The sequence below is a fragment of the Agaricus bisporus genome, assembly GCF_000300575.1.
Source record: "Agaricus bisporus var. bisporus H97 unplaced genomic scaffold AGABI2scaffold_5, whole genome shotgun sequence".
NCBI lineage: Eukaryota > Fungi > Basidiomycota > Agaricomycetes > Agaricales > Agaricaceae > Agaricus > Agaricus bisporus.
Window position 1 is genome coordinate 1,567,215 of NW_006267368.1, and position 27,894 is coordinate 1,595,108.

The window sequence follows — 27,894 nt, forward strand, 5'->3', positions numbered from 1 at the left end:
CGCTCTCGCTGCCTTGGATGTCTTTTACAAACCAGGCGATCCAGCTCACTGGATATTCTGGAGCGACGAGAAAAAACTCCAGACCGCCGAGGTCGTAACACGTATTGCCCGTAAGCATCTTGCCCCCGAATCTCGCTCCGGACTCGGCTCCTCACACCCTTCCCACCTACAGTACACCAGCCGCCACTCATCCGCACTCCCGTGGCATGGAACGGCACTAGTGAATACCTCTACATCCTCGCTAACCATCACGGCTCCAGTCATCGCCAGGCCTATGAATCCCAGCCTTGGTTCCATAAACTAGTCCCCCAAAAGACATCTGCCGCACCCAAGGTACCTAATCTCAGGAAGCGCAGGCAAAATCCTGGCGCATTCCGCGAGCCCTCAAAGAGCCCCGGCCCAGATGACGATGACACCATCGACGAGCCCCCCCGTAAGAAGCCCAAATCCAAGCTCACTACGAGTCCCGAGCCTCCTGCGGACATAGCAAAGCCATCCTCACATGTTTCCGAAAGCTCGTCTGCCAACAAGCCTCAAAAATCCAGTATCGCCCCATCGCTTGTGGGTAATTCCCACGCGACGCCTTCTCAGCAGTCTGAGCCCGACATCACACACGCAGAAGAAACGATTCAGACGCGGATGTCGACAAGAAACCGCAAGGGTGGCTCGTCCCAAACTGCCTCCACATCATCGCGTGCATCATCGTTATCTCCGGTCGATAACTCGACTGCCTCTCATTCTCGCAATAGATCCATCTCACATGTTTCCTCACAAACTGCTGTTGCATCTAGCAGCAGTCGACGCTCTGCTTCGGTCCTTTCTGCCGCTACTATAGTGGATGGATCCAGCTCCTCCAAGGGAAAACAACATGAGGATCCCAAGGACACCAGTGATGCTCAGTCGGACGAGGAAGGTATGGTTACTCGAGGACGAGCTTCCCGAGCTCGTGTAGACACTTTGAAAACCACACCCGAAGTCATTTCCGATCGTATGAAGAGCAGTAAACCGGGGCCGAACGCTGCGCGTACCGCGTCCCAGAAGGTTAAGCGAAAGCCATGACAAGTCCCATTCTGTGCACGTTCACGACTTTTTATCGATGGCCTTCATGTTTTTCTTTCTTGATTAATTCTACACAGGGAAAGGACGGATTGGAATTTTGAAGAAAGGAAACGACTGGTGTCGTATATGTACTATATAGTTTCATGGCCTCTTATTTTTCTATCGCTTTTTCACGGTGTATCTGTTTGCCCCGTATACGTCAGCCTCATTCACCATTAGTCCCCTGCTTTCTCTTCTGGGTTCCCTCAGTATCTCTCACAGCTTGTTACCACCTTTTATCTCTTTTCAATTTTTTTGTCCTCTGTCCTTTTTTGCCCCAATTATCCTTCCTCCTCCTCACCTTTTTGAAACCTCAACTTGTTGTAGATCGAGCTGTGTAATAATTTTATTCCGCAAAAACTCTCACTTTTCCGATTTCGGATAAGGTTTTCCCGCCGGACATGATTTGGTGGCTGTGCTGTGATATAGCAAGTCGCGTCTTTCCGATCGGAACTTGGGACGCGTCTGGGAACGTGACCTCACTTCACGTGAGTCGTTCTTTAGGGAACGTCACGCTCAGGGTGGAACCTGAGGGGGTTATAAGGTATAAGCTAGGAACTCAAAACCAGGGATTGAGCGATGGTTTGATGAGAGGGAAAAGGAGGGAATTGATACTCGTGGTGAAACGGTTTTAGGTAGCCGAGGGTGTATGATTTTTTTAGTTCTCACGATGATCATTGACGGCATTTCTTGGAGATTTGAAGTGCGTTGATGAGGACGATGGGTACCGACGCCGGGATGATTGGGTTTTGGTATTCTTTATTATGTTGGGCTTTTGGAGGTTTTTGGTTGAAAAAAAGAAAAACAAGAAGAAGGAGAAACAGACAGCGTTATGAACGCATCAAAAATCATGATAGGAAGGTTTCCGAGCCTTTCTTTCGTTATTTTATTCTTGTTTTTTTGATTGGCTTTACTTGGTGTCTTTTTTATTGCGGTGATGATAGGGAATCAAAGATCAATGTTGATTATCATTCATGATTCGGAACGTTAGTAGGTTGCTGTGCGGATTTCTTGTAATATGGTACAGTAAATAAATTTGAATTTGATGTGTGATCCTTTTTTTTGTTTGCTGTGGTGCTGAGTAATGTGTTTCGACGATGGACGGGGAGATGTGAAAGGCTGTGATCATGAAGAGGAGGGAGGCGGTGTTGTTGTTTTTTTTGCTGCGTGTAGTGCTTTTGTGTAGTCATGGTATGTGGTTATGAGAAAAAAAACAAAACAAATATCAAGAAAAAACAAAAGAGGCACGGAGGTCCCCACGAGATTCTTCGATAATATACTATATAGTCACGCTGTTATTTAAGTTTTTTGTTCGAAGGAGACGGTAGAAATAGAAAGAAACAGCTTCCGGAGTCCGGGCAATTGATATGAACATCGGAGTGGTTATGTTAAGTTAGGAGTATCATTTTGAGATATTATTCACATGAATTGCTGACGTACTGGACCCCGTAGCACACGGAGTAGTTTGTTTTAGAGGACAGGACAGGAGGTTCATGGGTTTAGGGCTGAAGAGGACGAAGTTCATGAAAAGGTTTTAGTAGCTGAGTACTACCGTCTCGTATCATGAACTTGAAGCTCAGTCGTCATTCCGATCTTGAGGACGTACTTACTGATAATACCACCAGGGTCAAGCACGATCAGTCATATTTCCCTAAATGATAATTATAGTAAACTCTCAAAAATAAAATCAAAAACTGATGTACAGCTTACTTTGCTCTTGTCATACAAACGTCCAACACCGCGGCTGTTTTGAAGCGCTCCAGCGACCCTTTTTTCTTCCCCTCTTCTTCCCAAACATGACATTGTTTTTGTTAACTCCAATGTTGATTTTATTCACAGGGACCCGGGGTGAAAAGGGTTTTTCAAGGGTTAACTGTGTGTGTGTGTGTGTGTGTGTGTGTTGGGTTTTCTATTTAATAGTGTTTTTTTTGGCTTGTATAATGGTAAGGGAATGAGATGCTGCGGCTTAATACCGCGAAGCGGTTGATAGAATTCTCAACTCAGCTTTTGTACGTTCTTTGTTTCTTTTTTTTTTTTCTTTAAGCGTAGCCGGCGGGCTTTTCGGTAGTAGTTTGAGTGACAAGATTGGTATCATATAAGAGGGCATTTGTAAAGTAAAACAAAAACAAGAAGTAGAATACTGTGAGTAAAAGATGAAAGTGACCTAACTATGACGAACGGTTTCTGGGCTCTTTAAAGTCTACCATCATTCCCTTAATTCAAATCACAACAGATGACCCAACACATGGCGTTTAACCTGAACATAAGAAAAAGATTATATATTTAAACATGTGGTTGGAGTGGCAGGAATGACATGATGAGTTGATAATGGTTATCGATAGGTAGTTAATGTGAGTGGAGGAGGGTTTCATGTAACGGCATCTTTTTCTTTACATGTGGCGGGGAAGGGTTTTTTTTGGCAGGAGGTGTTAGGTTTATGATTTTGGAAATCAGAGAACTGATTGAGATTGATAGACGCGCTTCAACCGTGAGGCAGGGTATGTAGCTTGACATTTTATTCACAATCATTCAAAAGGTTTTACTTTTCTTCTGAAGGTTTACCTCCGTCTGTAACGTTATGCACGTGTGGGCTTATATGAGGAGTTGAAACTTGAACGTGGTACGGAAGGTGACCAAATTGTCGGCGCCGAGAGACTTGTTTGGGACTTGGCCGTGTGACCGAATTTGGTATAGAGATGTATATGTATCTTGTGGATGGGTGTCTGTCGTTTGGTAACGCCGATGGAGTTAGTGCCGATAGTCGCGGTTCGCGGCGATCTGTACGCGTAAGTGGGCAACTTTCCAGTCGAGTTTCTTGCTGACTCGAAAGAACGAAGGAAACCGGTGCCTCGGAGGTAGGTTATCTGGAAAAAAGTACCCTTGTTGTGAGAGGACATCAATTAACCCCTGAGGTCGCATAAAACTCAGGGTGGAAGCGAGGAATATAGAAGATTAAGTTTCCGGAAAAGTCATTTTGATTTTCGCAAGAAGCTGAGAGATGGAACGTGGTTGGTGACCGGAAGGAGAAAAACGGAGAGCGTTACCTGCGTTTCGTAGGATGGAATGAATAGGTTTTGGACGGCCAATGAGGACGGATGGGTTTTAGAATATGAACTATTTATCCTGATGGCAAAAGTCGACAATGGGTCATTGGAGGATTGTTGAAATCAAACGGTGCAACTCAGAGCCGGTTCCTATATGGGTCGAGACAGTTCCGCATCAGTCTGTTCTGGGTGCTGTAGGTACTCGTCGTAGAGGATGGGAGGAATTATGTCCGTCTATCACCATACGATTCGAGGTTGACAGACGCGAGAAGGGATCAGCCGACTCGAGATATATAACTAACGGACGAAAGGTGGGGAGGTGTCAGTCAATACGATGGGGTGCCTGTAAATGACGATATCAGGGGGGATGACATCCAAGGGGGGCGGCGTCGGGGGACGGGGAGAGCGGCGCGGGGATTGGGCTGGGATTTGTCGGGGGGAGGTCTGTTAAATTTCGGGCCCCAGGTGAGAAGGGCCGGCGACGACGAGCACGGCGGGACGGAGGGAGGCCGGGGGGGGGATGTGACGGGGGTGACAGTTGCCGAAAGAGGGGAGATCGGGGATCTTGCGTGACTTTGTGTGTGACGAGCAGTGAGTGGCATTTGGAGTGGACAGACTTTGTGCATTGTTGCGCTGGCTCGTCCGCCATCGCCTTGCCTCTTCCCAACCACCACTTCGCTGGTCTCTCCCCCAATGCCCCAAGCTACCGCCGCATCCGCCGCCCCGCCCGCCCCGCCCACTTCCAGGCCCAGGAAACGGTGCGCTCGCCCCGCCCCGCCCCCCGCCCCCTGCCCTCACTCACAGATCCACAGGAGATGGACCCGCCACGAGCTCCTCCAGTCTATCCGCGTATGTCTTCGCCCTTTCCTTCCTTCCCACACACTTTCCTCACCCACCCGCAGATCCTTGCAGACCTCCCACGCCCGCTTTCCCAGGACCTCCCGCTTTCCCCCCCTGCCTCCCGCCCCAGCAGCCCGGCTCCCGGCAACAAGCGAAAATCCGTCGATTCAGACAACTTGGCCACAAAGCGTCTGCGCACCTCCTCCCTCTCCGACCGTCACGGCCATCCATTCCACCATCTTCCCACCCTCCCCCCCGCTTCCTCCGCCGCACCGCCATCTCTCCATTTCCCCTCGGCCTCGAACACAACAGCCCGATCAGAACCATGCGAGGACGGCGAGGTCCCAGAGGATCCCCCTCCTCCGCCACACGGGTCCGCAGCCGACTGCGCTCTGTATCATCCCAACACCGTTCCTATCCGAAGACCGAAGCGAGGCCGTCCTCCTCACAAATATTACGACGATCTGCATGATAAATATTACCAAGCGGGTCGCTTGCTCAAATACTCGGGAGATGCTCGCTTCTGGTCAACATATCCGCCTTCCCACAAGGAATATCGCCCCCTTGCCCACCCACCACCCGTCAACTCACTCTATCACAAACACGGCGGCGTAAATCGCGCGCCTCGAACTCGTCGATGCTCTCGTCTGCTTCACATACTCAATATGGACCAGAGACTACAGCCCGCACAACGTGCACCAAGGAGACTTGGGACACTATCAATGCTTTCATGACCTGGTGCAAAGGCAAGTGGCTGACACAGACGCAATTTCACGAAGCCGAAAGGCCTTTATTGGTTTAATGTAAGCGGCGTTTCGAATTTCCCCCCTGTCCGTTCTGGCTTCATGGATTCCACAGCTGCATGATTGAGGCCTTTATCGAAGGACGGAAAATGTTCTACTCCATACGGCACGGGCTGGACTTGGAAATGGACAGGATCTCAGGACAAGCCAAAGTCAAAATTGAAAACGCAATCCACGAGGTAGACCAGAGCGCTTCCACTCCCGGTATCCAGGTCGGCAAGTCACAGGGAACTCCTCCCATGCTTCCGTCTCCGGCAAGCATCGCTCCAACGAATAGCGCCAATTCTACCCCTACAACCCGCGATGGCGGTACCCCCAATACCACCACTGCTCGCCCTCCCCCCGACACGCGGAATCCACCTCCACAGCAGTTCCGCCCTCCGACGTCGAACAAGCCCATTTCTTTCTTCCCTCTTCTACCCCGAAGACTCCGGGAAAATGCTTCATCTATACCCCAATCCTATATTGATGCTGCTCAGAAGGTTACCGAGCCGATTGACGTCAATACCATATCAGAACTGAAAGATCTGACGGCCACGTTCCGATCCACCGCTTCTTCCATGGCTGAAGCTCAACAGACCCTAAATCTTGCAACTATGGCGCGTCATTTCCCCAGAACCTTCTCAAGGATGGTCAACAGCGCCCTAACATCTACGGAAGAACATGAGCCGGACTTTGAGGACGAAGAAGGTGAACTCTTTTGGCCTGGTCAGCTAGTCACGGGAGAAGGTTTGGGTTGGGTCTGTTTGATGGGCAAGGCCATGATCCAGGAATTTGGCAAAGCATATGGCTATAGAGGACTCGATGGAGTTGTTCCCAAACCCAATGACCCCCCTAAAAAACAGCAGCAGCAACCACAACAACAACGATCTTAATCCGCCCCCCCCCCCCCACACTCTGTTCCGCACTCTGCTTGAATCCCTCTCTCCCTGGTCTCCGCGGTCTGGATTACACCTTGGTGCAAAATTCGCTTTGTCGACGTGACATACAAAATTCGGGCTTCCGGCACATACGGTATGCTTACTGGATGCAACCGCTTTATTCCCGACAGACTCTCCCAGAGTTATATATACCATCCGTCTTCTCGAAATGGTTTAATATTCGGTTTCGAAAACCGTGATCAATTGGGGTTGGACCCCTCCCGATTCTACTCGGCTTGGCCTGGCGCTCCAACTAGCCTTCTCGTCCAGGCATGGACCAAGCTGGACTGCTCGTCCTTCCTTCTCCAGAAGCCTTGCAGCTCCATGTCCCTGCCGCTATCGTCCGTCGTCATCGCTCCCCTTGCTTTGGATTCCTGGAAATTTTACAAGTTGTATCCCCTAGACACGAAACAAAATGACGCATTCCATCTCATCATCTCCTCTTTCTTTCTTGTTTTGTACACGAGTATAGCGGGGCATCGCTGTGGTTCCGTATTCCCTTATTCATTCAAGGAACTTCATCGGTCCCGTCCTTAACCCATTCATCATCTTTTTTTATTTTCTTATACACTATCATCACATTGTTCATCCCAATCATCATTGCATCCCTCGTACATCCCTGTTCGTCTATTTCTTCGACTATGCCCTTGTTGAATCTATCATCCCTGCCAAATTCACACTACCCTTGTGCTCTCATCTTTTTTCTTTATTTAAGTAATCGTTTCCTTTCTTCCCAGGTTTTACGCGCGTCCTTCCCCTCTCTGTACTACGGATCGCTGTATCCCATCCCCATTCCCCCTCTACCACCCTTACGGACAGTGTTTTGGATTCGACAGATTGAAAATGTAATTGTGCATCTGTGGTCTGAGAAATTGATTATTACTCTCGCATTTTTTCATCAAGTCTAGACTCATGTGTAAAGGAGGATGATCTATTAGCCTAAGTGCGTGGCTTTTTCGAGAATCCGAGTGGGTGGCTCTTTGTTGTGACACGATTAATAGAAGGTTCAGGGGTGCTGGACTTCGAGAATGCACCCTGGGTTTTAAGATCATGATCAGAATAAGGTAGGACTGAAGTTGTTAGACATCTCTCTTGCTAAGTAATGCTTATAATAATATCCCACTGGAAAAGTCGATGCATCACTCGCGCTCTTTATGTATTGACAACTGTAGCTAGAGTTTTTGAAATGGAAGTTGGGACTCGGAGCTAGTGGCTTTCGTGCAGATGCGACGGCAAAATGATTTATTACTGACTCGATATACTTGGGTTGATAGCACCGCAAAAAAGACTCGATTTTGAGGGTGGTGCTCTGGTAAGCATACATAGTTAGCCTCACTGACTCTGATTTCAAGTCAAGTGGTATTTTAAAAGAGTCTCAAATTTCCGGGCCCGGGAACTGGTTTTAAATCGGATTTGTTGGTTGTTATGAGGTCTGGAATCTGTCGTCGGGTGTGAAATTGAGACAAAAGTGACTCTTTGACTATAGTATTGCGTATACCGAGTAAAAAAGAGATCAGTGGCAGCTTCGGGAGTTCGTCATTTGTGGAGACACGAGTGGTGTTTTTTCTTATTTTGCATCAGCTGCAATGTTTTGACTGTTTGCAAGTATTACTATTACTATATTGGTTTGAGGTTTTTTTACTAGGTTCCGAGGCAGCTAGCTGTCTGCGAAACGAAAATAATAAGTTGAGGTTTTTTTTGGATATTGGCGTGCTGAAGTTGACAGGTGAGGTGGGTTTTAAGGTGTCAGTCGGTCACTAATACCTGCCATAGAGGTACTATAATATATGAAGTTAATGATCTGACCAAGAGGACTGGTAGAACGAAAATGCCAAAATACTCTTTCGGAAGCTTTCAATTTCAACGAGGGGTGGGTTGTTCGCAAATATAACATGGTACTGCACATGCACCTCAAAAAAAGGGAAGTTCGAACCCATGGCATCCTTGATTAATTTAGATTAATTGCCTTCTTGGCAGACATCACTATATTGAAGGATTTAACCTACTAGTCGCCTTTAGGAAAGCAGTTTGTCTAACGAAAGTTGGTTTGATGTGACTTGTCTGAATTGTACCAGATGTAGTAGTATATATACAAATGTGTCGGGTTTCAGTGGTTCGGAAGAGTGATATAACCGATCTTGGGATGGGTTTGTGCATTGATCCCCGACACACCAGTGCAAGGCGATCTATCGAATGGTTGCGTCAATAACGTGTAGGTCATTTCCTTATATCGTTGGATTTACATAGCTTTCATCATTAAACCAGAATGCCGTTGCCAGACTCCAAATACGTCCCGGTGTTTCTATATTGCTATACAGTTGGAAACGCATCTTGGCAGGCCGCCTTGGGGGATCATGAGTTACTCTTGCCTCATGAGAAGCTAATAACCGGACTATTTCCCTTCGGGTAATACTCCGAATCAATGAGACGGACGTCAGGAGAGTGAGCGGCTGAAAGCGATAACGTTCAAGAGAAGACTTGTCCCGCGTGATTTGATTTTGGCAGCTCTATATTCAAGTCCCGCGAGATTGGCACAGACGAATGAGTTCTGCCGGTCTTTTTCATTTCTGTGTCTGTTAGGTGTCTACGCATTGAACGCACCGTTATAAAGAAAGCGATTTGGCTATTTGTAAAACACCCCCAGCCCATACAGTAAGGATCAGTTCTTCGTGACAATCTGAATGGTTTCAAGTCCCTCGCATCATGCCCTGATCAATAATAACGTAAGTTGATTCTACAGGTGCGATAAAAGTGGACAAAACAGATTGCGAGGTCCTTCGACCATGATTTTCCAAACTTTATCATATCAATGCGAGGAAATGTACAATGCAATATTCCCATGGCTGGTCTTTCATTTATTTCATCACTTGTTATAAGTCTTTCAAGCATACACTGGACGGGAAGTCATCAACGCGGTGTTTATAATTCCTGATCGTTTCCGAGCTTCACGCGTCCCATCATTCAGTCGAGATGCTCTCCGGCAACTCAGGACATAACGGACGGGAATGAAGAAACACAGCAAATCCTATGGGCCTGCGACTTTGAATCGTTGTCCCCATAGTCAATTGATATGCTTACATCAGTACGGAAAACACTCGCGGAAGTCGACCTTGGACCACCACACCACACATGCTCTAGTAAAGGAATAGATTGGACCTCAAATTTGTAAGAAACGACATTTTCCCGTCTATAGTAGATTCTGCTATTCAGGTGGCATCATGCGCCCCCTGTATCACCTGCACCTAAGTCCATGCAACGTGCAGCTAAAATGTAACATCTTCTATGATGCATATGCATAGCATAGCTCTAAAAAGATGGACTCTCCATATGCCCTCGCTTGAGGTAAAGCCCCGCCGGCCCGCTTATGGTTAGTTTAAAGATACATTGCTACAAGACCCGTCCTTACCTACAGCGGCGTGATACACAACTTTTGTGGCGTTGGCAGTCCATAGACGTTGTGGGCTTTTTCTATCTCAACCGTCGATCCTCGAGAAACTTTGGGGGACTGACTTGGAGTTCCTTCATTTTGGGGAGCCACTTTGGAATTCCTGGCTGTTCTATCACCTCGGATAGTGTTGTTATTGATGCTGCTTATTAGCGTCAAGAACCTCCAATTGATTAAGTCGTCTGGAACGGACAATTCGGGATGCCCAGATTTGGATGTCACGCTCCGGCCTGATGCCGGCGATCTAGCCGGAGTAATTATCCCCGAGCTCCGGACTCCGGAGGGGTTTTCAAAGCGAAAAACAGCTCTCCACTTATTCGAGAGAGGAAAAGGCATTACACGATTACGAAGACTAGCGTAATATGCACCGAACATATCAAGAGATTGTGTGCCCTTTTTCTGGGATACGACAAACCATTATACCTCCTTTAGCTTCCATTCGTTTTTGTGGTTAGGACGACGCGGCCATTCTGTTCTCACTACTCCCTGAAAGGCAGTATAACTCACATCTAGTTGTTCTTCCATTTTGATGTTCCGTCCGCTTGACTATTATCTTCGTGAGTATCTCGCTACTTAGGAAAACTCCGAGATTGAGCAATCCTCCCAACTTCACTACGGATTCGGGAAGTACTTTCTCGCGCGCAGTACATATGGCTTTATGCGAAATAGAACCGACATTGCTCGCTGATGTGTATGCATGAGAAGGATGATAGGGGACGGAATGACCATCAAACAGGACGGAGGAAACTGAGAGTAAGCCATGACATAGCACATAGACATGCATGAGTAAAAGTAGGGAAAATGCACTTCCGTCGAAACAAGTATCCCTCGCTCTCCTTTTGTCCGACGGCTGGGCAACCAATAACCCCACAAGTTGGGTTTTCACCGATTGGACTTGGCAACACGCTCAAGTTCGTCCTTTTTCTGCTTCGTTTAAATAAAAATAGCTATCATCAGAGGGCGGAAAGGACAGAAGACTCGGTAATCTGACCTTAATGGCATATGAGTTTGATGAACCCTTTGCAGCGTTGATGAGTTCATCAGCAAGACACTCAGCAATCGATTTCACGTTCCGGAAAGCGGATTCGCGAGTCTGACGAACAAATTAGTTCTCATCCACAATTTAAATCATTGCACATACGCCGACGGTCAGCAGGGAGATAGCCTGGTTGACTCGTCGGAGAGGCGACACATCGACGGCCTGTCGGCGGACAGTTCCCTGCGAGCCGATACGAGTGGAATCTTCGCGAGGACCAGTATTAACGATAGCGTCGACAAGAACCTGTATAATTTGGTAGATGAGCTCCTGTACATATCGAAGTAACAGGAGTTGCAATTCCAACCTGGATAGGATTCTGGTCGGTGAGGAGATGAATGATTTCGAAGGCGTGGGCGACGATGCGGACGGCCAAGAGTTTCTTGCCGTTGTTGCGGCCCTTCATCATCAAGCTGAATGCAATTTTCAACTCAGTCTGAAGGAAATAAATCCAATCGCCATATCGTACCTGTCCACCAATCGTTCGACAATGGGCATCTGGGCCTTCTTGAACTGCTTCTTGGCATAACGGCCGGCGGTGTGGGGAAGGTAGACGGCATGGCGAACTTGAATATAGTCGGCCAGTGAGATATCTTTCACATCAACACTGCGCCATATGTCAGTCTTGCGCGATTTATTGTGCATATGTACTGTGTTGCTCACTCTTGAGTGTCCCACTTGCCGAATAGTTTGATCTCCTGGCCGAGCTTCGAGATGTCCTTCGGAAGTGTTGTAACGGTGGCCATTTTGATTTTGAGGGGTTGTGGTCTTGAGAAATAACCGCGAGGCTAGGGTACGGCAACGATGAGCGACGACGAGCGCGATTTCCTATACTCCTACTCACCTGCCGTGCGTGTTTGTCCTTGTTACACCCACATTGTCAAGGTTGGGGGGCGTCGGCATTGTCCGGGAACTATATAGTTTTACGTATACTTCGGCATATGTGCAACTTTCTAATTTTGCCACAAGGGCGGTTAATTATCGGGCTGCGAATTACAAATGCGATAATGATTACAGTAGTAGTACAATCGAATACATGATACAGTGCCAACACATTACACCACGCCCGCGCAACAGTCCAAGGTAAGGAGAAGCTACGCTTCATGTTCTATTGAATCTCCGGTTCTCTTTGTTGTTACTAGAATAGCGCCTTTTCTCCTTGAACCTCTTCATCGCTCTTGTGGGTCCAGTGTTGCGTCTTCGAACGTTACGTTCCATTGGCATACCTTCCTCTAGTTTTCTTTTAGAGCCAGATATACGTTCAATAACCGTTCCGCGGGGTGAGCCGTAGTCTGTCTCCCTTGGCTGTGAAGGCTGGGTTTGCTTGGATTGGACTGGACTGCTCGGACCAACAGATGGAATAGACCCGGGAGCTGGAGCCGTGGTCCCATAAACTTTTTGGAGCCACATTTGCACGTTCGCGTAATGTTGTTCGGATGCTGTGAGATCGCCAGCGTTCCGCGCAGATATAGCCATGTCAAGTTCGCATCCGGAAAGCAGTAAAAAGACGGGCTTTAGTTTGGCTTCTACGAAGCCATTCTTCACCATGACTAAGATGATCAGCAGTCGGATCTACGAAACAAAAAAATAGATAAAGTACCTTCCAGCATTGCGTACATGATATCAATGGCAGCCCGAGGTTGCCCAATGCGACGAAAATGAGCACCAGCAATCATCCAGTTCCCCCTTTCGCTCAAAGACAGCCTCAACAGTTCAATAACTATCTTTGGATCCTGTTCCGCGCTCTTAGCGAGATCGTATATTATTTCTTGTCCCTGAATTGTGATAAGGAGGCGAGAGTCCAAAGTGAGAGGAGTAAATATATCGGCGGTATCAATGTTGCCAGAACCATCAGAGGTGGTGGATATATGCGCAGTGTTCGATGCAGAAGCCTCCTTTGAAGCGTTTGTAGTAAGCCGCTTAGTCGAGTCTCTCGGATCTCTTGCGCTGGATTCGCAGTCGGGCGTTGAAGATGCAAAACCAGATGACCTAGCTGGGAAATTTCCCCGCCCTCCACTGGGATGGGTCGGAAGAGCAGGTAGGTCAGCCGGCGACGGCCAAATCGCAGCCTCAACCTGTGTCGCAAGGTGGGGAGAAGGTCCATAAGCCTTGCACGAGCGGAATTGCTTTATCAAGCGTTGGTCTGAGTGGATAGGGTAGACGATAAGTCCAGCGGAGGATCCAAGCTTTAGCTGCCGCGCTTGGTCAACGCTCCCTCGATGACGATATTCAACAAAGTAATGAAACTGTCCAGGTACACCGGTGTCATATGGATAAAGCTGTGGACTAGTAGAACCAGATTCAGCATGTTTGAAAGTCCAGATAAGATTTATGAGGAAGAGAGGATCCGTGCAACGCAGAAGTATTGCACGTACATCTCGCCCGCGCTTGAAAATATTCCGCGAATGTTGAATGGCTTGTTGCAATTGTTCTCCACCTTGAGAACACAGTGCAGATCCGGTGTGTAGCGCATTACTTGCTCCGTAATTACCTTGTCTTCGAGCGAGATTTGCTGTTGTAGTCTGATGGTAAAGTGGTGCAGTGGCGGTGTCGCTGCTGACACCTGCAACAGTACTGGCTTCATCTATGAAGTCTAAAATCCTTGAGCATTACGCTCACATGGGACATTACTCCGACCATACCCAACTGCGAATATCGAAATGGCCGGGACAATAGCTCGCGTTATAATATGGATAGATCCATCTACGTATGTGCTTCAAACTCAGCGAACATCTGGAGAAGATCGGCACCAGCTGCCACGTTGTAACAAAGCTACGCACAGCAACCTCGACTACGGGTTTTATGGTCTATTCTTGTTGGTTTCCACAGGCTCCTGGCGACACAGAATAACGACGACTCGGTTCCATCAATGTTTGAGCTATTAAATTCTAATAACAGCGCTCAGCTCCATCGCTTCAGAGGCGCTGCAAATGCGAAGACCGCGGCCGTGTAGGACTCCTTCGATGATTACTTTATAGACTGCGGATTTCTGGCGCACAGTTATAAAAACCATGGAGCTACAGTAACTTGTGTTTCCAAGCCTCTGTGTTCTTTCTTTCCCTCCCTTCTACTCGCGCTGCTATCCGCTTAATCTCTGAGTAGTCACTATGCTGGCCCCCTTCTTGATTGCTTCTTTACTCCTGGAGGCTACCCTTGTCTTTGCACAATCGTGAGTTTACTCCTACTGACGCCGACTTAAAGTTGATGGCTGTGATGATAGCTTGCCTGTGTCCCTCTCTTCTTCTTGTTCAACTACTCTTCAAGCCCTCTTAACCTCCCCCGACACGGCTTGCCTGAACCTGCCATTGCTCCTCACCTATATTGTTGATTCTGACAAGTCGGTACCTCAAACTATCAATGTCTGGTTGACGGGTCTTTGTGGCAATAACAATACTTGTTCTAATGACAATATTGCCAACGTAGTCGGCCAGGTCGTTCAGGGATGTCAGGAGGATTTTGCGGCTAAAAACATTGATATTGCGAGCCTTCAAGGGAAAATCACGGATATCGCGCAAGCCGTATACCCGACTGTTAGAAAGGCGGTGTGTCTGAAAGAGTGAGTCTTGCATGAATTGGTCGGTAGCTTTACTGAAATAATTTATCTCTCTATCTCAGCACATCCTCCAGCGAACTTTGCGTCACACAGACGTTAGAAAATATTGAAAACGTAGTTGGCAAGGTGGACATAGCCCACATCAATTTCGACACCATGAAGCACATCGTCCAGAATGTGCTTTCAAACGCTACACAGCTTGCTTGTTCCGATTGTATAAAGGCGGCGTATAACCTGGGTATGCATGATTTCCCCGCTCAGGTTTCGAAAGCCAAAGAGCCTTTCGAGCAAGTCTGCGGTGCCTCTTTCCTAGGTGAGTTTGAAGGTATGGGTCTTTTCGAGCCTATTGTATGAACAATATGTCGGCAGATGGAGCTGAACCCTCTAACATTGTATCTACGGCCGGACAAACATCATCTGTTAGTGTTGCAAACTCAAACTCGGCTATTGGCTTGAAGTCCTCCTGGGCAGTACAGTCGGTTGGCTGGAGTACTGGTCTTTCGGCAGGTTTAGCCGCATATGTTTATTCGGCCTTTTTGGCTTGAATCGTCTTTGTTATCATGACACTGGATAGCGCTTATTCCTAATTTCTCCACTATACCGTTGCTGGCTTCAGTCGCAACCTGTTCCTTACTTCACAACGCGATGTATATTTTTAAGTATTGTCTCCTTGAAAGTATTTTTCAAACAAATTTGAGATAACCCTGATCGGTCCATGTCCAGTAAGCGTTACACGGAAAGAGACATGATCTTCGGCACCCGACTGCTATAAGCTATGTGCTCTGTGCTTGAATTCTCGTCCGTTCATTCCTACCTAAGTGATTGGTAGTATACGACTATCTCACAAGGTTATTACCAAAACCCTATACAAGATTTTTCTAGCAGTGGAGTTTGTGACGAGGCTGGCAGCTTGAACTTCTCTAGGATTAAAAACTTAAAGTCTAGTACTTGTTGCGCGCTAATCACCAACCAGTAAGAATGCCTTCGTCGTCAAACATCACGTGGATACGACTGCTGATGAGCCACTAATGTAGTAGACCTTACTTGGGCCTTACAGTGCACGCTATAATCACCCGTGCTTCAAGCATCTGTTGTTGTTTTCCTCGATCTTACCTACAACTTCAGACGAGCACTGCATGGAGCCTGTAACCCCCTCTCGTAGAGCGACACTTGATCTCCCCAAACCGGAAACTGGCCTTGCAGAATGGACGAGCAAGATCAAAGCTCTTCAGCGTCAGGTTGATGCGGACGAGGAGGCAGAGCAGAAAAGGCTTGAAGAGGAGATAGCGTCAGCCCGACGCGCAAGGTTTCGTAGAAGCCGGGGAGCTGGCTATGGTGACGATAATGATCCAAGTAAGTGGGACCAGGTTCACACATTAGAGGCGCGAAGTTCATCAAGTTGGCTTTGTATGTATCTCATAGCGGCATCTCCTAGTGCTTTAGGAAAATCTTCTTCGGGACTCAGCAAGTCCCCTTCTTCCGAAGAGTTGGGGTCCTCCGACAAAAAGAAGGACCACGATAAAGCGTTATGGAAGTTAACTGAGAACTCTTCACGCAATGTCGATAACTCTTCGATTACGCAAGGAATTCTCCCTCGGCAAAGTAATTTCTCTGCGTCTCAACCCCCTTCATCTCAGCGCTCAGAGCCTGTTTCTCTCGCCTCCTTCATTGGAGGTCGCGCAACCGGTCCCCGTCTCAATAAACATACTCCCCAGCAAGACGCTCACGATCCTATGCAATTTGAACAAAGAAAGATTGATACACCTCACCCCATTTTTGGGAAGGGCGGTGTCGCGATGCCTGGGATGGTCACCAAGCCAGGAACCTCCGTGCGTGATGCAGTGAACGCATCCGAACGGTATCAGCCTCGTCTGTCCATGCAGTCCGGAACCTCTTACGTTCAGAAGCCGGTGCAGGTGACATCCACAGACCGCCCTATTTCTCCTCAAAAGTCTGGGTCGCGTGACAGGACAAGCAGTAGTCCCTCGGCTGCCAGGAAGCATGTAGATCAAATAGATCAACGTCCCACATCTCCTCAGAAAATAGCTGGCCGAGAGCGGACGCTTAGCACGCCTGGTCCCTCATCTAAAGAGACAATTCACTCGCGGCAGATCATTCATTCGACTAGCACTGAAGGCGCCGTAGCTACTCCCCGGTCTAAGAGTCCTCATAAAAATCGACTAGCTTCGACAACTTCACAATCCCCAGCCTCGTTCAACCAATCTATCGAGAAGCCGAACCTATTTCGTCAGTCGCTGCCTCCATCTGTCAAATCTTCCGTCTCGACTCCTTCTCTAGCACGACCCAAACTTCCCGAACCACGCCCTTCATTCCAGACGCCAGTTATTACTGCAGGTCCAGCCCCTTCTCCAGCTTTCAACAAAGTGTCGCCTTCGAAGGATCCTACTCCTTCCATCAGCCGCCTTCAGGGTCGAGGCTTTGTTCAGAACATGGTTAGAGCTAGCTCTCAGCTCGAAACCTCGAATAAGCCAATGCCTAGCCCTCCCGTCTCAAGGCCTACCAATATGCGCAAGAGTACTGTCTTGGATCGTTGGCAGCCTACGAGCGTTCCTCCTTCTCCCTCTCCTGCCTCCGTACCCCGGCAGACATCACCTGTTCGGAAAGCTTTCTCCGAAATTGCTGTGAAAACAGACACCTCTGCAAGATCACATACGTCTTCTCCCGCCACACCGTCGCCAACGGCCAAGATTCTTCGGACCAAAAGATCTCGTGGATTATTACATCCTGACCCGCTGTCAGCCCCGGAGCCACTCAGCCCTCGTAGCGCGAGTATCGCTGAGAAGATGTTACCTCCAGAAGGGACTTCAGGATTTGGCTCGGCTACAACAATGGTCGTTTATAAACCAAAGACTCCGGAGCCCCGGGCCCCGCCGGAGGAGTCTCCACCAGCCGTTTCTGTAGATGAGTTAGGCGTCAGACGTGACACTAGCTCTGACAATAAGGGCAAGGCGAGGTTCTCTATTCCGTCGGAACTTCCTAATTCAAACGGAAAACCTCTGAATCATGTGCGTTCCTTCCGGTGATGCTATAGAGGTGTCTACTTACAAAGTGTTCGTGTTTCGCTTGTCTTTGCATGTAATCGTCCTTGGATATCGGCATACAATTATACATTCTTGCATTACAAATTTTAGCCAACAAAAGAACGAGCACGAAAACCTAAAAAGACTAGAGATGTTAGCGGACAACTACCATTGCGTACCAAATCAATTCCTGAGCAAGTTGGGAAGTCCCGGCAACTACCAGAGCCTATACTTCCACTATCACGATCTCCGCAGCTGCCGCGCATGTCGTCTCCTAGATCTTCCAGTGGTCCTTCTTTGGACATCGAGAAAATCCGGTCAGTGGGTCTGGCTGAATCATCTTCAGCCGATGAGCATTCGTCCAAAGTTGCTCGAATTACACAAATATGGGGTCAGAATGCGCCTATCGGAGTCAAGCCCATCGCTATGCCCTCATACCAAGCACAACCTCAAACATCACGACATGAAGTGGGAGCTAAAACTGACCTAAATCTCATCCGAAGAGCCCTCCCTGGATTGGCAACACCAGATAAATTACGAGCTCCTTCACCTACGACGAAGTCTAAAACACCATCTCCCGAATCGACAGCTAGGAACAATGGTAAACCTGTAAGCTCTGGTCAAGATGTTAGTCCATCCGGTACATCGGATTATACCAGCTCTCCAAATAGTACAGAAGGTCAAACAAGACCTTCTGGTCCTGCAAAGAGCGATAAGCGGCCAATATCACCTTCCTCTCCTAAACATAAACGAATTCCTAGTACCGGGAATAGGGCACTTGTGATGGATGTTGCTCAAGCACTCAACGATTACAATACGAATCTCAATACTGAGAGCACCAATCCTCCAGAAGAGATTAAATCCCCTGTTGTGGAGGCAATACCTGAGCCGATAACTAGACCGGTAATTCCTTCCGCGCCAGAAAAACGGAGATCGAGTTACGACAGATTTTCGTTGATATCGGTGATGCCACCTTTGAAGGAGGAAGTTACTCCAAACGGGAGTCCCCTCGGAACTTTGAACAGGACGTCTAACGCTCTTTCGCAAAGCATGCTGTCCCAAAACGAAGTTTCTGCAGTCGAAGAAAAAGGTCCTAGAATGGGCAAGGATGGGCAAAGGAATTTTGTATATTTCGGTTGGTTTTGTCTCTGCTGTCGCGAAGTCAGCTCACCACTGCGTTCGAGTAGATTTTGATTATACCCCGCTACCAACGGTCGATATCCATACTCTCCTTAAATCCCGTATCAACCCTCCTCTGGTATTGCCAGGTGCAAGGACAATCTCCGTCGATGTTTTCGCTATCAATGGTGTTTCCTCTACTGTCATATCTCAAGATGCTAACATCTTCTATGACGCGGAAATCCTTGCCATTGTACATCGGTATAAGTCCAAAACAAGTGGTTTGGTCTCGACTCAACTATGGATATGGTATGGGAAGAACTGCCACGTTGGAGAAAAGGAGGAGCGAAAACTGCAAGAGCTCGCGAAGCGTTATAATACCTCACCCGTGAGTTCAATTGTCTTTGGTTGTAGTGAGCTTCGCTCAAGATTAACGTATAGATGGTCGTCTATCAAACTTCCGAACCAGCTCAATTAGTACAACTATTGGGAGGGCAATTAATCATCAGACAGGTCTGTGAATTTAGCTCACCCATCTATCGAAATTTCAATTATATGACAGGGTAATCGTTTACATTGGTCTGCTGATAATACCGCGATGTACTCAGTCCGCAGCCTGGGTGGCGTTGTGTATATTGATGAGCATAATCTTGTAGGCCAAACTCTCTTTGTGTTGTGATTCACAATTTTCACAATTTTTCGCAGAGCGCTAAAAATTTGTGCTCTGCATTCAGTTATTGCTTAAACATTTTGGATACAGTTTATATCTGGCATGGGTGTGGTTCCACAGAGCCGGAACGACAGGCAGCAGTCCAATATTCGTCCAGGATCACAAAAGGAAGCTCGCAAGCTATCCAACTTCACGAGGGTGATGACGACGCCGATGACTTATTCTGGATGGCTCTAGGAGACAGCGAGTATGCAAGGGCCGACTATTGGCAATGGAGAAGGCAGACCGCTGAAGTTGATCCTCGCATCTGGCGCATAGATGCCGGGGCTAACCTCCCTGTAAGCATTTCAAAGTCTAATGGAATGCGCTTATACGACAATCATCATTTAGGTCTCAGCTATTCTGTCTCTGAGGGAGGAGAGTGCACGAACGCGCTCAGTATACATACTCGACTGTATCTGGGAATTTTTTGTCATGGTAGGGCATGAAGCCAGAGGTGATCGCCAGAGCATCAAGTTGGGTCTACAGACAGCCAAGGTTCGTGATATCGTCATCCTGGATGTCCGGCTTTTCAACGATTTTACAGCAACTTGCTGAGGCATCGGCCTTCACCAAGCCGTTTACCCCTACCGTCCATGTCCTCGTGTTACCCTCTCGTTTACCTTTGGATCTGCGCATGAACTTACGGGAATTGGATGATACCGAACTGGCAAGTAACATCAATTTTTTTTATGTCTGAATATTCATCCAATCGGTCAGAATGACAAGGAAATTCCGGATCATATGAATCTTTTGTCTGCTGTTCAAGCGGAGAATCATGTGCGTACTTTGTGATGATGGTCTTCTTTTGATGATTCACTCGTGAAATTCAGTTAGAGCAACATGCGTGGGAGCGCGTCGCGTTGCAGGATCAAACCATGCTACCTTTAGGAGTCTCTGCAGGTACCGGATAAACACTAGTGAGCTTCTGTCAATACCTCATTTGTCCAATAGAGGGCACCTCGGATTTGTGCTCTTCTCACACTTGAATGCTGACATTGAGCATTCCCCTGTAAGAGAAGCCCACTGTAAATCTTTTGTTAAGACTCGTGAGAATCACTTCCATGCGAGCCCTACAGTGCTTTTCAGGCGATTCCCCGCTTTGCAGTATCTTTGTCCTACTTAGGATGAACCAGGTGACACCGCACCGCGTGCATCCCGATCGTCTGAGTAGCATCCCGCAACTCAACTGAAAGATTGAATGAATCAAGAATAGCGCCCTTGTTCTCAAAAACGATTTAAACTCATAGGCGACACTGAGATGTATCCGGCGAAAACTAGTCTGATGCAAGTCCTTACCCTCATCGTCTCTCTATGCCTGGTTCTACTGGGCACGGTTTCAGCTGCCCGAGTGCATATTGATACCAAAGTCAAGGGGCCTCACAAGAAGACGAGCAATTGCTTTCCTGCCCTCGATTTTGACATGCCTTCCACGGTACCGGCTGACTCACAGTTACCCTCCTGGTGGTGCGACGCAAGTACTGAATACGCTTTCCTGGGCTTCAGCTACGAAGTCACAGCTTGTAGGTGATTTTCTTTGCTTTTACCATGTGTCTCATAGGTCGCCTTCGACCCGAAGGTCAAAGCAGGTCGCAACTCATATCTGAATTCAAGGACATCCGAAACCATTTCAACTCGCGCTACGTTCGACTTTACGGCGCTTGCGACCGCAAAAACTTCTAGTATGTTCCTTGCAATTGTATCGGCATTTGTATTGACATAATGCTTATAGTGATGACATCGTCGAGGCTGCTTGGGAGAGTGGTCTGGGAGTCCATGCGCTCGTCTGGGTAAGCTTAAATTTCGAAGACCACCCTTAGCTTAAAAGCTGAACGAGCCCCATTTGGCATCTTCGCTAAGTTTGGCTTTGACGGTGATGACATCTGGATTAGGCGACGCGACACGCTATTAGCAGCCCTACATGCAAACCCGAAAGCCAAATGGGTAACCCGAGTGTTGCAATTCGGATCGGAACCGCTTTTCGATAATGTCTTGCCTCATCAACAACTCACCGAGCAAGTGGTAGCTGCGCAAAGGAATTTGTCTAGTCTGCATATTCCTGTAACTGTCTCTGAACTCGCGTTCGGGTATATCTATCCTATTGTTCTTGTTCGTCTGTTCTGATTTGTTCGTACAGCTACCAGGAACGTGGTGGAGCCCAGGACTTACTCGACGCCATTGATTCAATTAATATCCATATGCTACCTTTCTTCTCCCAGCAGGCATCAACTGGTAGGGCAATCAGCTAAGTCAGTGCCTCGGTAACAAATGCCTGACACAATCCATTTTAGCGAAAAATGCCTGGCCTCTAGTCTTAAACGACTTGCAATTTTTCATTGATAACGGCAACGGAAAGAAAATGTACTTTGACGAGGCGAGACCCAGATCACTATTACATAGTCTTCACATCTCACGAAGAATATAGAATGGATGGCCATCTGTCACCTCCGAAGGCGTGCAACCAAACAGTCCCGATGCTGTCGCCGATATACCAAATGAACGCGTAAGCGTCGCTTCATTACTAGCATCATCCTGATCTGAAACTCAGACGTTCTGATAGGATTACTATACACTACTGGACGAACATTGTAGCGATCTCAAAGAAGTAGTTGGCGGCGGTGTCGGATGGTTTGCTCACATCTATAGTGACGATCAAGAGCCGGGTTATGGGATATACAACACTAGAGGGGAACTGAAATTTTCCTTCAACCCTCGCACTTCATGCTAACAAGTGAATCGTTAATGTATGCTCCACAGTCAAGATTCAAATTATCGCAAACCCTTTCGCTGACCTCCTCGTCATCTCTAATAGTGACGCGCTCTCACGACAGAGCTAATTAATAGAGAAGGATGTACTTTTTTGATCCGATCAAATACGATTGCATTTCCTTCTTCAGCCTTTTCACAACCTTGCTCCCTAGGCATTCCACTGTTGACACGTTGTGATTGAAAATGGCTTGATCTCTTGCCTGCCCGTTGCGGGATCTCCAAGATTGAACCGCTCATCATGTCCTGCTGCAATCAGTGAATGTATAATCTCCGTTCTTCAAAATCTATGTGACCTATCTGTGGAGTCGGTTCGCCTGGAGTTCAGGTGTAACGTTCTGTTGACGTCAAGCTAACCGTCTAAAAACAACAGATCAAGGTCATGATAATATGGCGTTAGCTACTGGATGCACGTTGCAATCGCGCGGTTTCATTACATACATTGGTTTGAACCTACTTCAAGCGATTCGTGTGTGCTCTACGTGCTCTCTCTGCCAATCCTTCTGGAGCAACCAAATATCCTCTACTTCGCTTTTTGCGTTATTCGTTGTTTAAGCACTTCTGATCTTACATTTCTCACCACTCTCCTCGGTTTCAACCTCTTCTTTTGGTTTTATTCCATTGTTCGGCACGGCTCTGAAGACAAAACCAGTGGCATTGCCTCTTGCGATCCCGACTACGTCCACCCCTGTACAGATGGCCACAGAAACTACTGTCGATGGCAGTAAGCTGTATTCTCACTCTGCACAACAAGCATATCGTTTTCCAGTCTCTCCACTCAAACACCCCTTTCGCCCACGGCAGAGCGTTATACTCGACACAGCAGGAGCACAAGCGGATCCTGTCATACACCTGAAGGTAGAGGATGTTGCATCCACTGACGTAGTAGCCATGGCAAAGCTACTAGAGTCGATGAAGGGCACGCTCGATCAAGCCACAAGAGCATTTGATTTTGTTGCAGGAGACGTTAAAGTTGTCGACGATGTAAGTGGTGCACCCCTTGCTTAATGCACTAAGGTTGAATTATGTGTCTTAGGCATGCTGTGCGAGGAAAGAGCTCGAAGATCAGACGACACAACAAAACACAGAGGTACAAGATCTTCGTAAAAAGTTGAGAGGTGAAGTGAGAATCGAGCCAAAAATAGAACTGTGCAACAGGCTGATATCCAGTATTCAGGAACTTGTTGAGCAAGAAGTGGAAGATCGGATTTGCTACGAGGTTGGAGTACTCCTTGCCGTTCGATTTTCATAGCCTTATCTATTGTAGCCCAACTTGCAAATTTCCCAGAATCTTCAGCACAAGCTCGACGTGAAATTCGAATACAACATTATTTCGCCTCAAATCGATGACCAGCTCGGCTTGGAAACTCCTCCTCAAGAAGATACAAGTACACTTCCTAAAATTCCTATTCTGTGAGACCTTACTTGGTTTTATACATCAGCCCACTGATCAACGTCTTCTTTTGTAGTTTATACGAAGACGCCACGGATGATGAAGTCGACTGTTATGAAATTTACCAGCAAAACTCTTGCCCGACCCTGGACACTGCAGCCTTGTTTCCTCCGACAGAAAATGGATATACGTGGACCAAGATGCAGTCCGCGTATGTTTATTCTCGAGAGAATGGTGTAGAAATGAAGCTAATACCTTGTTAGACTCTTTGACGAGCCCATCGAGCATGAGCCTCCTCCACCTTCCCCTGCTCCGGTAGCAGGCCCAATTCGATTCTTGCTTCGTCCTCTGCCCACTCCTGAACAATCTCCGACTTATGTTGTCCGCAATACGTTACCTTCTGCAGCATCGTCATGCTGCGCCACGCCAATCACAGCATATCCGAGAGTACCTGTACCTACTCCCACAACCAATGAGCCGACTTTCATGGTTCTGCCCATAAACAGTGCACCGGTTAGTGCATTGACACCGAATTCATCGTCCTCCCCTCGCGCCCCCAGGGATGCCAATCTCTTGTTCGCTTTAAGTTCTGAACGAAATAGAGAAATATTAAGGCATCATGACCTGGATGGGTTTGTCGTGCCTACGCCGATGGCAGCGTGGCCTAAGACGAGGACGGTTGTAAAGACACCCAGGAGTTTGCGTGCTTCGCCGCTCATGATCCCTCCACCCTTGGAAACAACTTACGTGGACGTGCAGTGTGGCAACACAACTCCCAAGTCTATCCCGGGAACTCCTGCTGAGGTATGTGGTCGGTTCGTGAAGAATTGCATGACTTAAAATAAGGATTGAATCCTCATAGACTCCGGTTCTCTTTGTTCCCCCGCCTCGTCCACTGGCAGGGCCACGAGCGGGCAATTCGTTTACTGACAACCTGAAGTTATTGCCTCCTTTAGTTATTACCTGAAATATTGTACACGTAGTTGTCCTATTTGTAGTTTTAAATTGCATCGTTTCAGATCAGCGCTGCGGCTGTGTTACCAGAATGATGGGAAGCGGCAGCGGGCAACGCTGTGACTACTTAGCTGCTAGTCCTCATGTGCGAGTAGCACCGCTATTTGCTGCTGGATCACAATAGCTTTACCACCCACAATGCTAATGCCAATACGCCGCCTCCTCACATTTCTTCCGATATTCCTTCTACTCATCGTCACTCTTTTCTATGTATTTCAGAATCAGTATCAGCTTCGGAACGCCATTTCTTATGCCAGCCGACCACTTTGGGATCATAGCGAGGCCCCGCAAAATGTTCTACCACATTTCTATTCGGAGGGAATTGAAATGGATGCTCATACCTGTATCCTCCATGGTTGGACAAAGAGGGCTGATGAGCCTAATGTGAAGGTGTTGGATGCAGTGCTTATGAGCACCGAGCTTGATTTATTGGAGATACGGCTGAACGAACTCGATTCAGTGGTGGATTACTTTTTGATCGTCGAGTCAAATGCTACTTTCACTGGGTTGCCGAAGGATACCTACTTCCGAAACAACAGGTCGAGGTTCGCCAAGTTTGAAGACAAAATCGTCTACCAATTGTGAGTTGATTCTGGCCCTCACCTGTCATGTCAGTTCAGCGCTGAAAGTTCCACAGCTTTCCTGGCTACTCGCTGGCCAAGGGCGAGTCCGCATGGGACGTGGAAGCCCGCACACGAGGTGCCATGTCTAGTCTAATCAGTCAAAAGATGCTACAATTCCCGAGTTCAACCAAAAGCCTAGTAATCATGTCCGACATGGATGAGATACCTTCTCGCCATACCGTGCAGCTCTTGAAAACTTGTGATTTCGGCGAAGCCATCCATCTACAGCTCCGCAATTTCCTGTATAGGTATGTCGATATTTGTATGCTCATGGTAATGCCGCTTACTGCCTTTTAGTTTTGAATGGTTTTTGGGATTTGGCAGCTGGAGAGCTAGTGCACGTATCTGGGACGACAAAAGCTATTATCGCCATTCAAAGAGCACCGATAGAATTCTGGCAGATGCTGGATGGCACTGCAGTTACTGCTTCAGGACCATCCCAGAATACATCGTCAAGATGAAGGGATTTTCACATGCTGACCGCATTGGTGGACGAATAAATCTACTTGACCCTGGATATATTCAGGCCACTATTTGCAAAGGCCGGGATATATTCAATATGCTTCCGGAGGCTTACAGCGTGCGTTCTGTCCTCTCATGATGTCGTTACATGAAACTAATGCGAGAGAGATATGCAGTACGTAGACCTGTTCTCGCAGTTGAATCTCGAACCGTGAGTATCAGTTGCATGATTCAACACGTATATGCTAATGAGTCCCCCTAGACTTAAAACCGCAGTCGGTCTACCTCGATATTTGCTTGAAAATTCGGAAAACTATCGTTTCTTACTTCCTGGTGGTTGTTTAAGACAGACTTGATATACTTATGTATTTTAGTACTTTGCTTTGGATGACTGGTCACTAGCTATTACTCTAATTCAGTTTGTCATGTGATGCTATGCTGCAATCCTTTCCTTTCACCACTGCACAGAGTTAACCTCCAGGAGCCCCGCTGGCTCTCGCATTTCCATCATGGCCGACCTCAAAGCATATCTTGCTGAGAAATATATGTCAGGTCCCAAAGCAGATGCCATTCTATCGCGTACGGCACCAAAGAAGAAAAAGAAACGCAAGGCAGACGGAAATGCCCCTACATCGAACGTCTCATTCATCAAGGACGATGACAATGGTTGGGACATGGACCAGAACAAGGAAGAAGAAGACGAATTTGCAGATGCAGTCGTGGCTTCTGACCGGTCATTCAAGAAACGCAAAGTCGCTGCTTCAGATGCGTCTAATTGGGTAACAGTCCAAGAAGGCGAAAACAAACCGGAAGAAGAGGAAGCGACACCAGCTGATGAACAACCACTTGTGGTTGAAACGGAAGAATCATCTCGTGGAGGAGGGCTAATGACTGCCTCCAAACTGCGCAAGATGATGCCGTCAAGTCGACTGTCAAAGCAAGAGACGGCGACAGCAGAAGAAATAGCTCAAGCTCAGGAAACGGTGTATCGTGACTCGAGTGGTAAACGAAGAGATGCCAAAGCGGAGAAGGCTGCTGCTGCAAGGGCCAAGAGGGAGAGGGAGGAGAAGGAAGCTCAAAAAATGGAATGGGGTAAGGGATTGGTTCAAAAGGAGGAAGAAGAGAAAAAGAAACAGGAGCTGCAGAAACTAAAGGAAAAGGCTTTTGCGAGGCATGCAGACGATAAGGATTTGAATGAAGAGCAAAAAGCGAGAGAATTGTGGAATGATCCCGCTGCGGCCTTTATAACGGTTCGTCTCTGTTTATCCCGCGTGAATGTCAGTAACTGACTTCGTCAACCTCGTACAGAAAAAGAGGTCCAAAGGTCCTCGGAAACCGGAGTATAATGGTCCACCACCACCTCCAAACCGCTTCGGTATTAAACCAGGTTATCGCTGGGACGGTGTCGGTGCGTATCATATCTTCCATCTGCTTTTTATATCCCGTACCCACTCATGAAATCTAGACCGTGGTAATGGGTTCGAGAAGAAATTATTCCAGACTCTCAATGAACGGAGGCGAAGAGGGCAAGAAAGTTACAACTGGAGTGTGGACGACATGTAATGGATGCAGCCTACCCAATTCGCTCATATGCTGCCTCTCAGTCTTGAAAGACCAAGTGATTTGCTGCTTGGCTAGCGTTCTGTTGGTTGAATGGTACAGCATACATCGTGACGGGATGACAATCTTCAGACGACATTTGTATTAACACACATTCACGTTAAGATATCAAACATACACAGCAAGTCTCGACGACAGGAACAAATCTAAAACCTGTGTTGGCTGGCTAAGGGAAGGAATAGGTAGTAACTCTACAACACCGAGAGTGGTTGGGAATTGAGGACTCGAGTGGTCGGAGGGTATCGAGAGTGATAATACATGTGATTAAGGCGCGAGCTGTAAATTGTAAAGCAGGTGGTGGTCGTAATGCATGCCATGAAAAAAGATCGAGAAAGTTATATGAATTCCGGTCGTAATTGTAAAATATGCCAATGTGACCCAACCGATCAAGCAGGTCCAAAGATCATG

General features: G+C 47.5%; 8 protein-coding genes across 8 annotated transcripts; 6 read left to right on the forward strand and 2 right to left on the reverse strand.

Moving 5' to 3' along the window:
- Nucleotides 1-4,835: 4,835 nt before the first annotated feature.
- AGABI2DRAFT_185498 (hypothetical protein) lies at nt 4,836-7,592 on the forward strand (the record flags this gene model as incomplete). Its single annotated transcript, XM_006461149.1, has 5 exons — nt 4,836-4,900; nt 4,955-4,991; nt 5,045-5,593; nt 5,686-5,778; nt 5,854-7,592. The coding sequence occupies 5 exons, from the start codon at nt 4,836-4,838 to the stop codon at nt 6,658-6,660; spliced, it is 1,551 nt and encodes a 516-aa protein (XP_006461212.1). The 3' UTR covers nt 6,661-7,592.
- Nucleotides 7,593-10,744: 3,152 nt separating this feature from the next.
- AGABI2DRAFT_136259 (hypothetical protein) lies at nt 10,745-12,026 on the reverse strand. The gene is made up of 6 exons (XM_006461150.1): nt 11,850-12,026; nt 11,656-11,793; nt 11,494-11,599; nt 11,292-11,432; nt 11,142-11,243; nt 10,745-11,074 (listed from the first exon to the last, which is right to left on the reverse strand). Exons 1-6 carry the CDS (start codon nt 11,930-11,932, stop codon nt 11,033-11,035), a joined length of 612 nt encoding a protein of 203 aa, XP_006461213.1. The 5' UTR covers nt 11,933-12,026; the 3' UTR covers nt 10,745-11,032.
- Nucleotides 12,027-12,165: 139 nt separating this feature from the next.
- AGABI2DRAFT_192746 (hypothetical protein) lies at nt 12,166-13,251 on the reverse strand. The gene is made up of 2 exons (XM_006461151.1): nt 12,787-13,251; nt 12,166-12,736 (listed from the first exon to the last, which is right to left on the reverse strand). The coding sequence occupies exons 1-2, from the start codon at nt 12,860-12,862 to the stop codon at nt 12,288-12,290; spliced, it is 525 nt and encodes a 174-aa protein (XP_006461214.1). The 5' UTR covers nt 12,863-13,251; the 3' UTR covers nt 12,166-12,287.
- Nucleotides 13,252-14,416: 1,165 nt separating this feature from the next.
- On the forward strand, nt 14,417-15,093 carry AGABI2DRAFT_69750 (hypothetical protein; the record flags this gene model as incomplete). The annotated part of the gene is made up of 2 exons (XM_006461152.1): nt 14,417-14,742; nt 14,802-15,093. Coding segments are annotated over 2 exons (618 nt in total), but the record flags the coding sequence as incomplete, so codon positions are not given.
- A 5-nt stretch (nt 15,094-15,098) lies between these two features.
- On the forward strand, nt 15,099-20,522 carry AGABI2DRAFT_151005 (hypothetical protein; the record flags this gene model as incomplete). Its single annotated transcript, XM_006461153.1, has 11 exons — nt 15,099-15,214; nt 15,902-17,765; nt 17,892-18,870; nt 18,899-19,287; nt 19,341-19,412; nt 19,462-19,551; nt 19,605-19,907; nt 19,960-20,106; nt 20,156-20,278; nt 20,329-20,388; nt 20,442-20,522. The coding sequence occupies 11 exons, from the start codon at nt 15,099-15,101 to the stop codon at nt 20,520-20,522; spliced, it is 4,224 nt and encodes a 1,407-aa protein (XP_006461216.1).
- Nucleotides 20,523-20,893: 371 nt separating this feature from the next.
- On the forward strand, nt 20,894-22,504 carry AGABI2DRAFT_192751 (hypothetical protein; the record flags this gene model as incomplete). The annotated part of the gene is made up of 9 exons (XM_006461154.1): nt 20,894-21,131; nt 21,188-21,290; nt 21,341-21,398; nt 21,469-21,695; nt 21,746-21,840; nt 21,900-21,982; nt 22,034-22,111; nt 22,169-22,352; nt 22,421-22,504. The coding sequence occupies 8 exons, from the start codon at nt 20,894-20,896 to the stop codon at nt 22,334-22,336; spliced, it is 1,050 nt and encodes a 349-aa protein (XP_006461217.1). The 3' UTR covers nt 22,337-22,352; nt 22,421-22,504.
- A 2,327-nt stretch (nt 22,505-24,831) lies between these two features.
- On the forward strand, nt 24,832-26,318 carry AGABI2DRAFT_192752 (hypothetical protein). The gene is made up of 5 exons (XM_006461155.1): nt 24,832-25,362; nt 25,419-25,652; nt 25,702-25,984; nt 26,043-26,077; nt 26,129-26,318. The coding sequence occupies exons 1-5, from the start codon at nt 24,920-24,922 to the stop codon at nt 26,220-26,222; spliced, it is 1,089 nt and encodes a 362-aa protein (XP_006461218.1). The 5' UTR covers nt 24,832-24,919; the 3' UTR covers nt 26,223-26,318.
- AGABI2DRAFT_185505 (hypothetical protein) lies at nt 26,307-27,632 on the forward strand. Its single transcript, XM_006461156.1, has 3 exons — nt 26,307-27,116; nt 27,175-27,274; nt 27,332-27,632. The coding sequence occupies exons 1-3, from the start codon at nt 26,376-26,378 to the stop codon at nt 27,427-27,429; spliced, it is 939 nt and encodes a 312-aa protein (XP_006461219.1). The 5' UTR covers nt 26,307-26,375; the 3' UTR covers nt 27,430-27,632.
- The last annotated feature ends 262 nt before the right edge of the window (nt 27,633-27,894 follow it).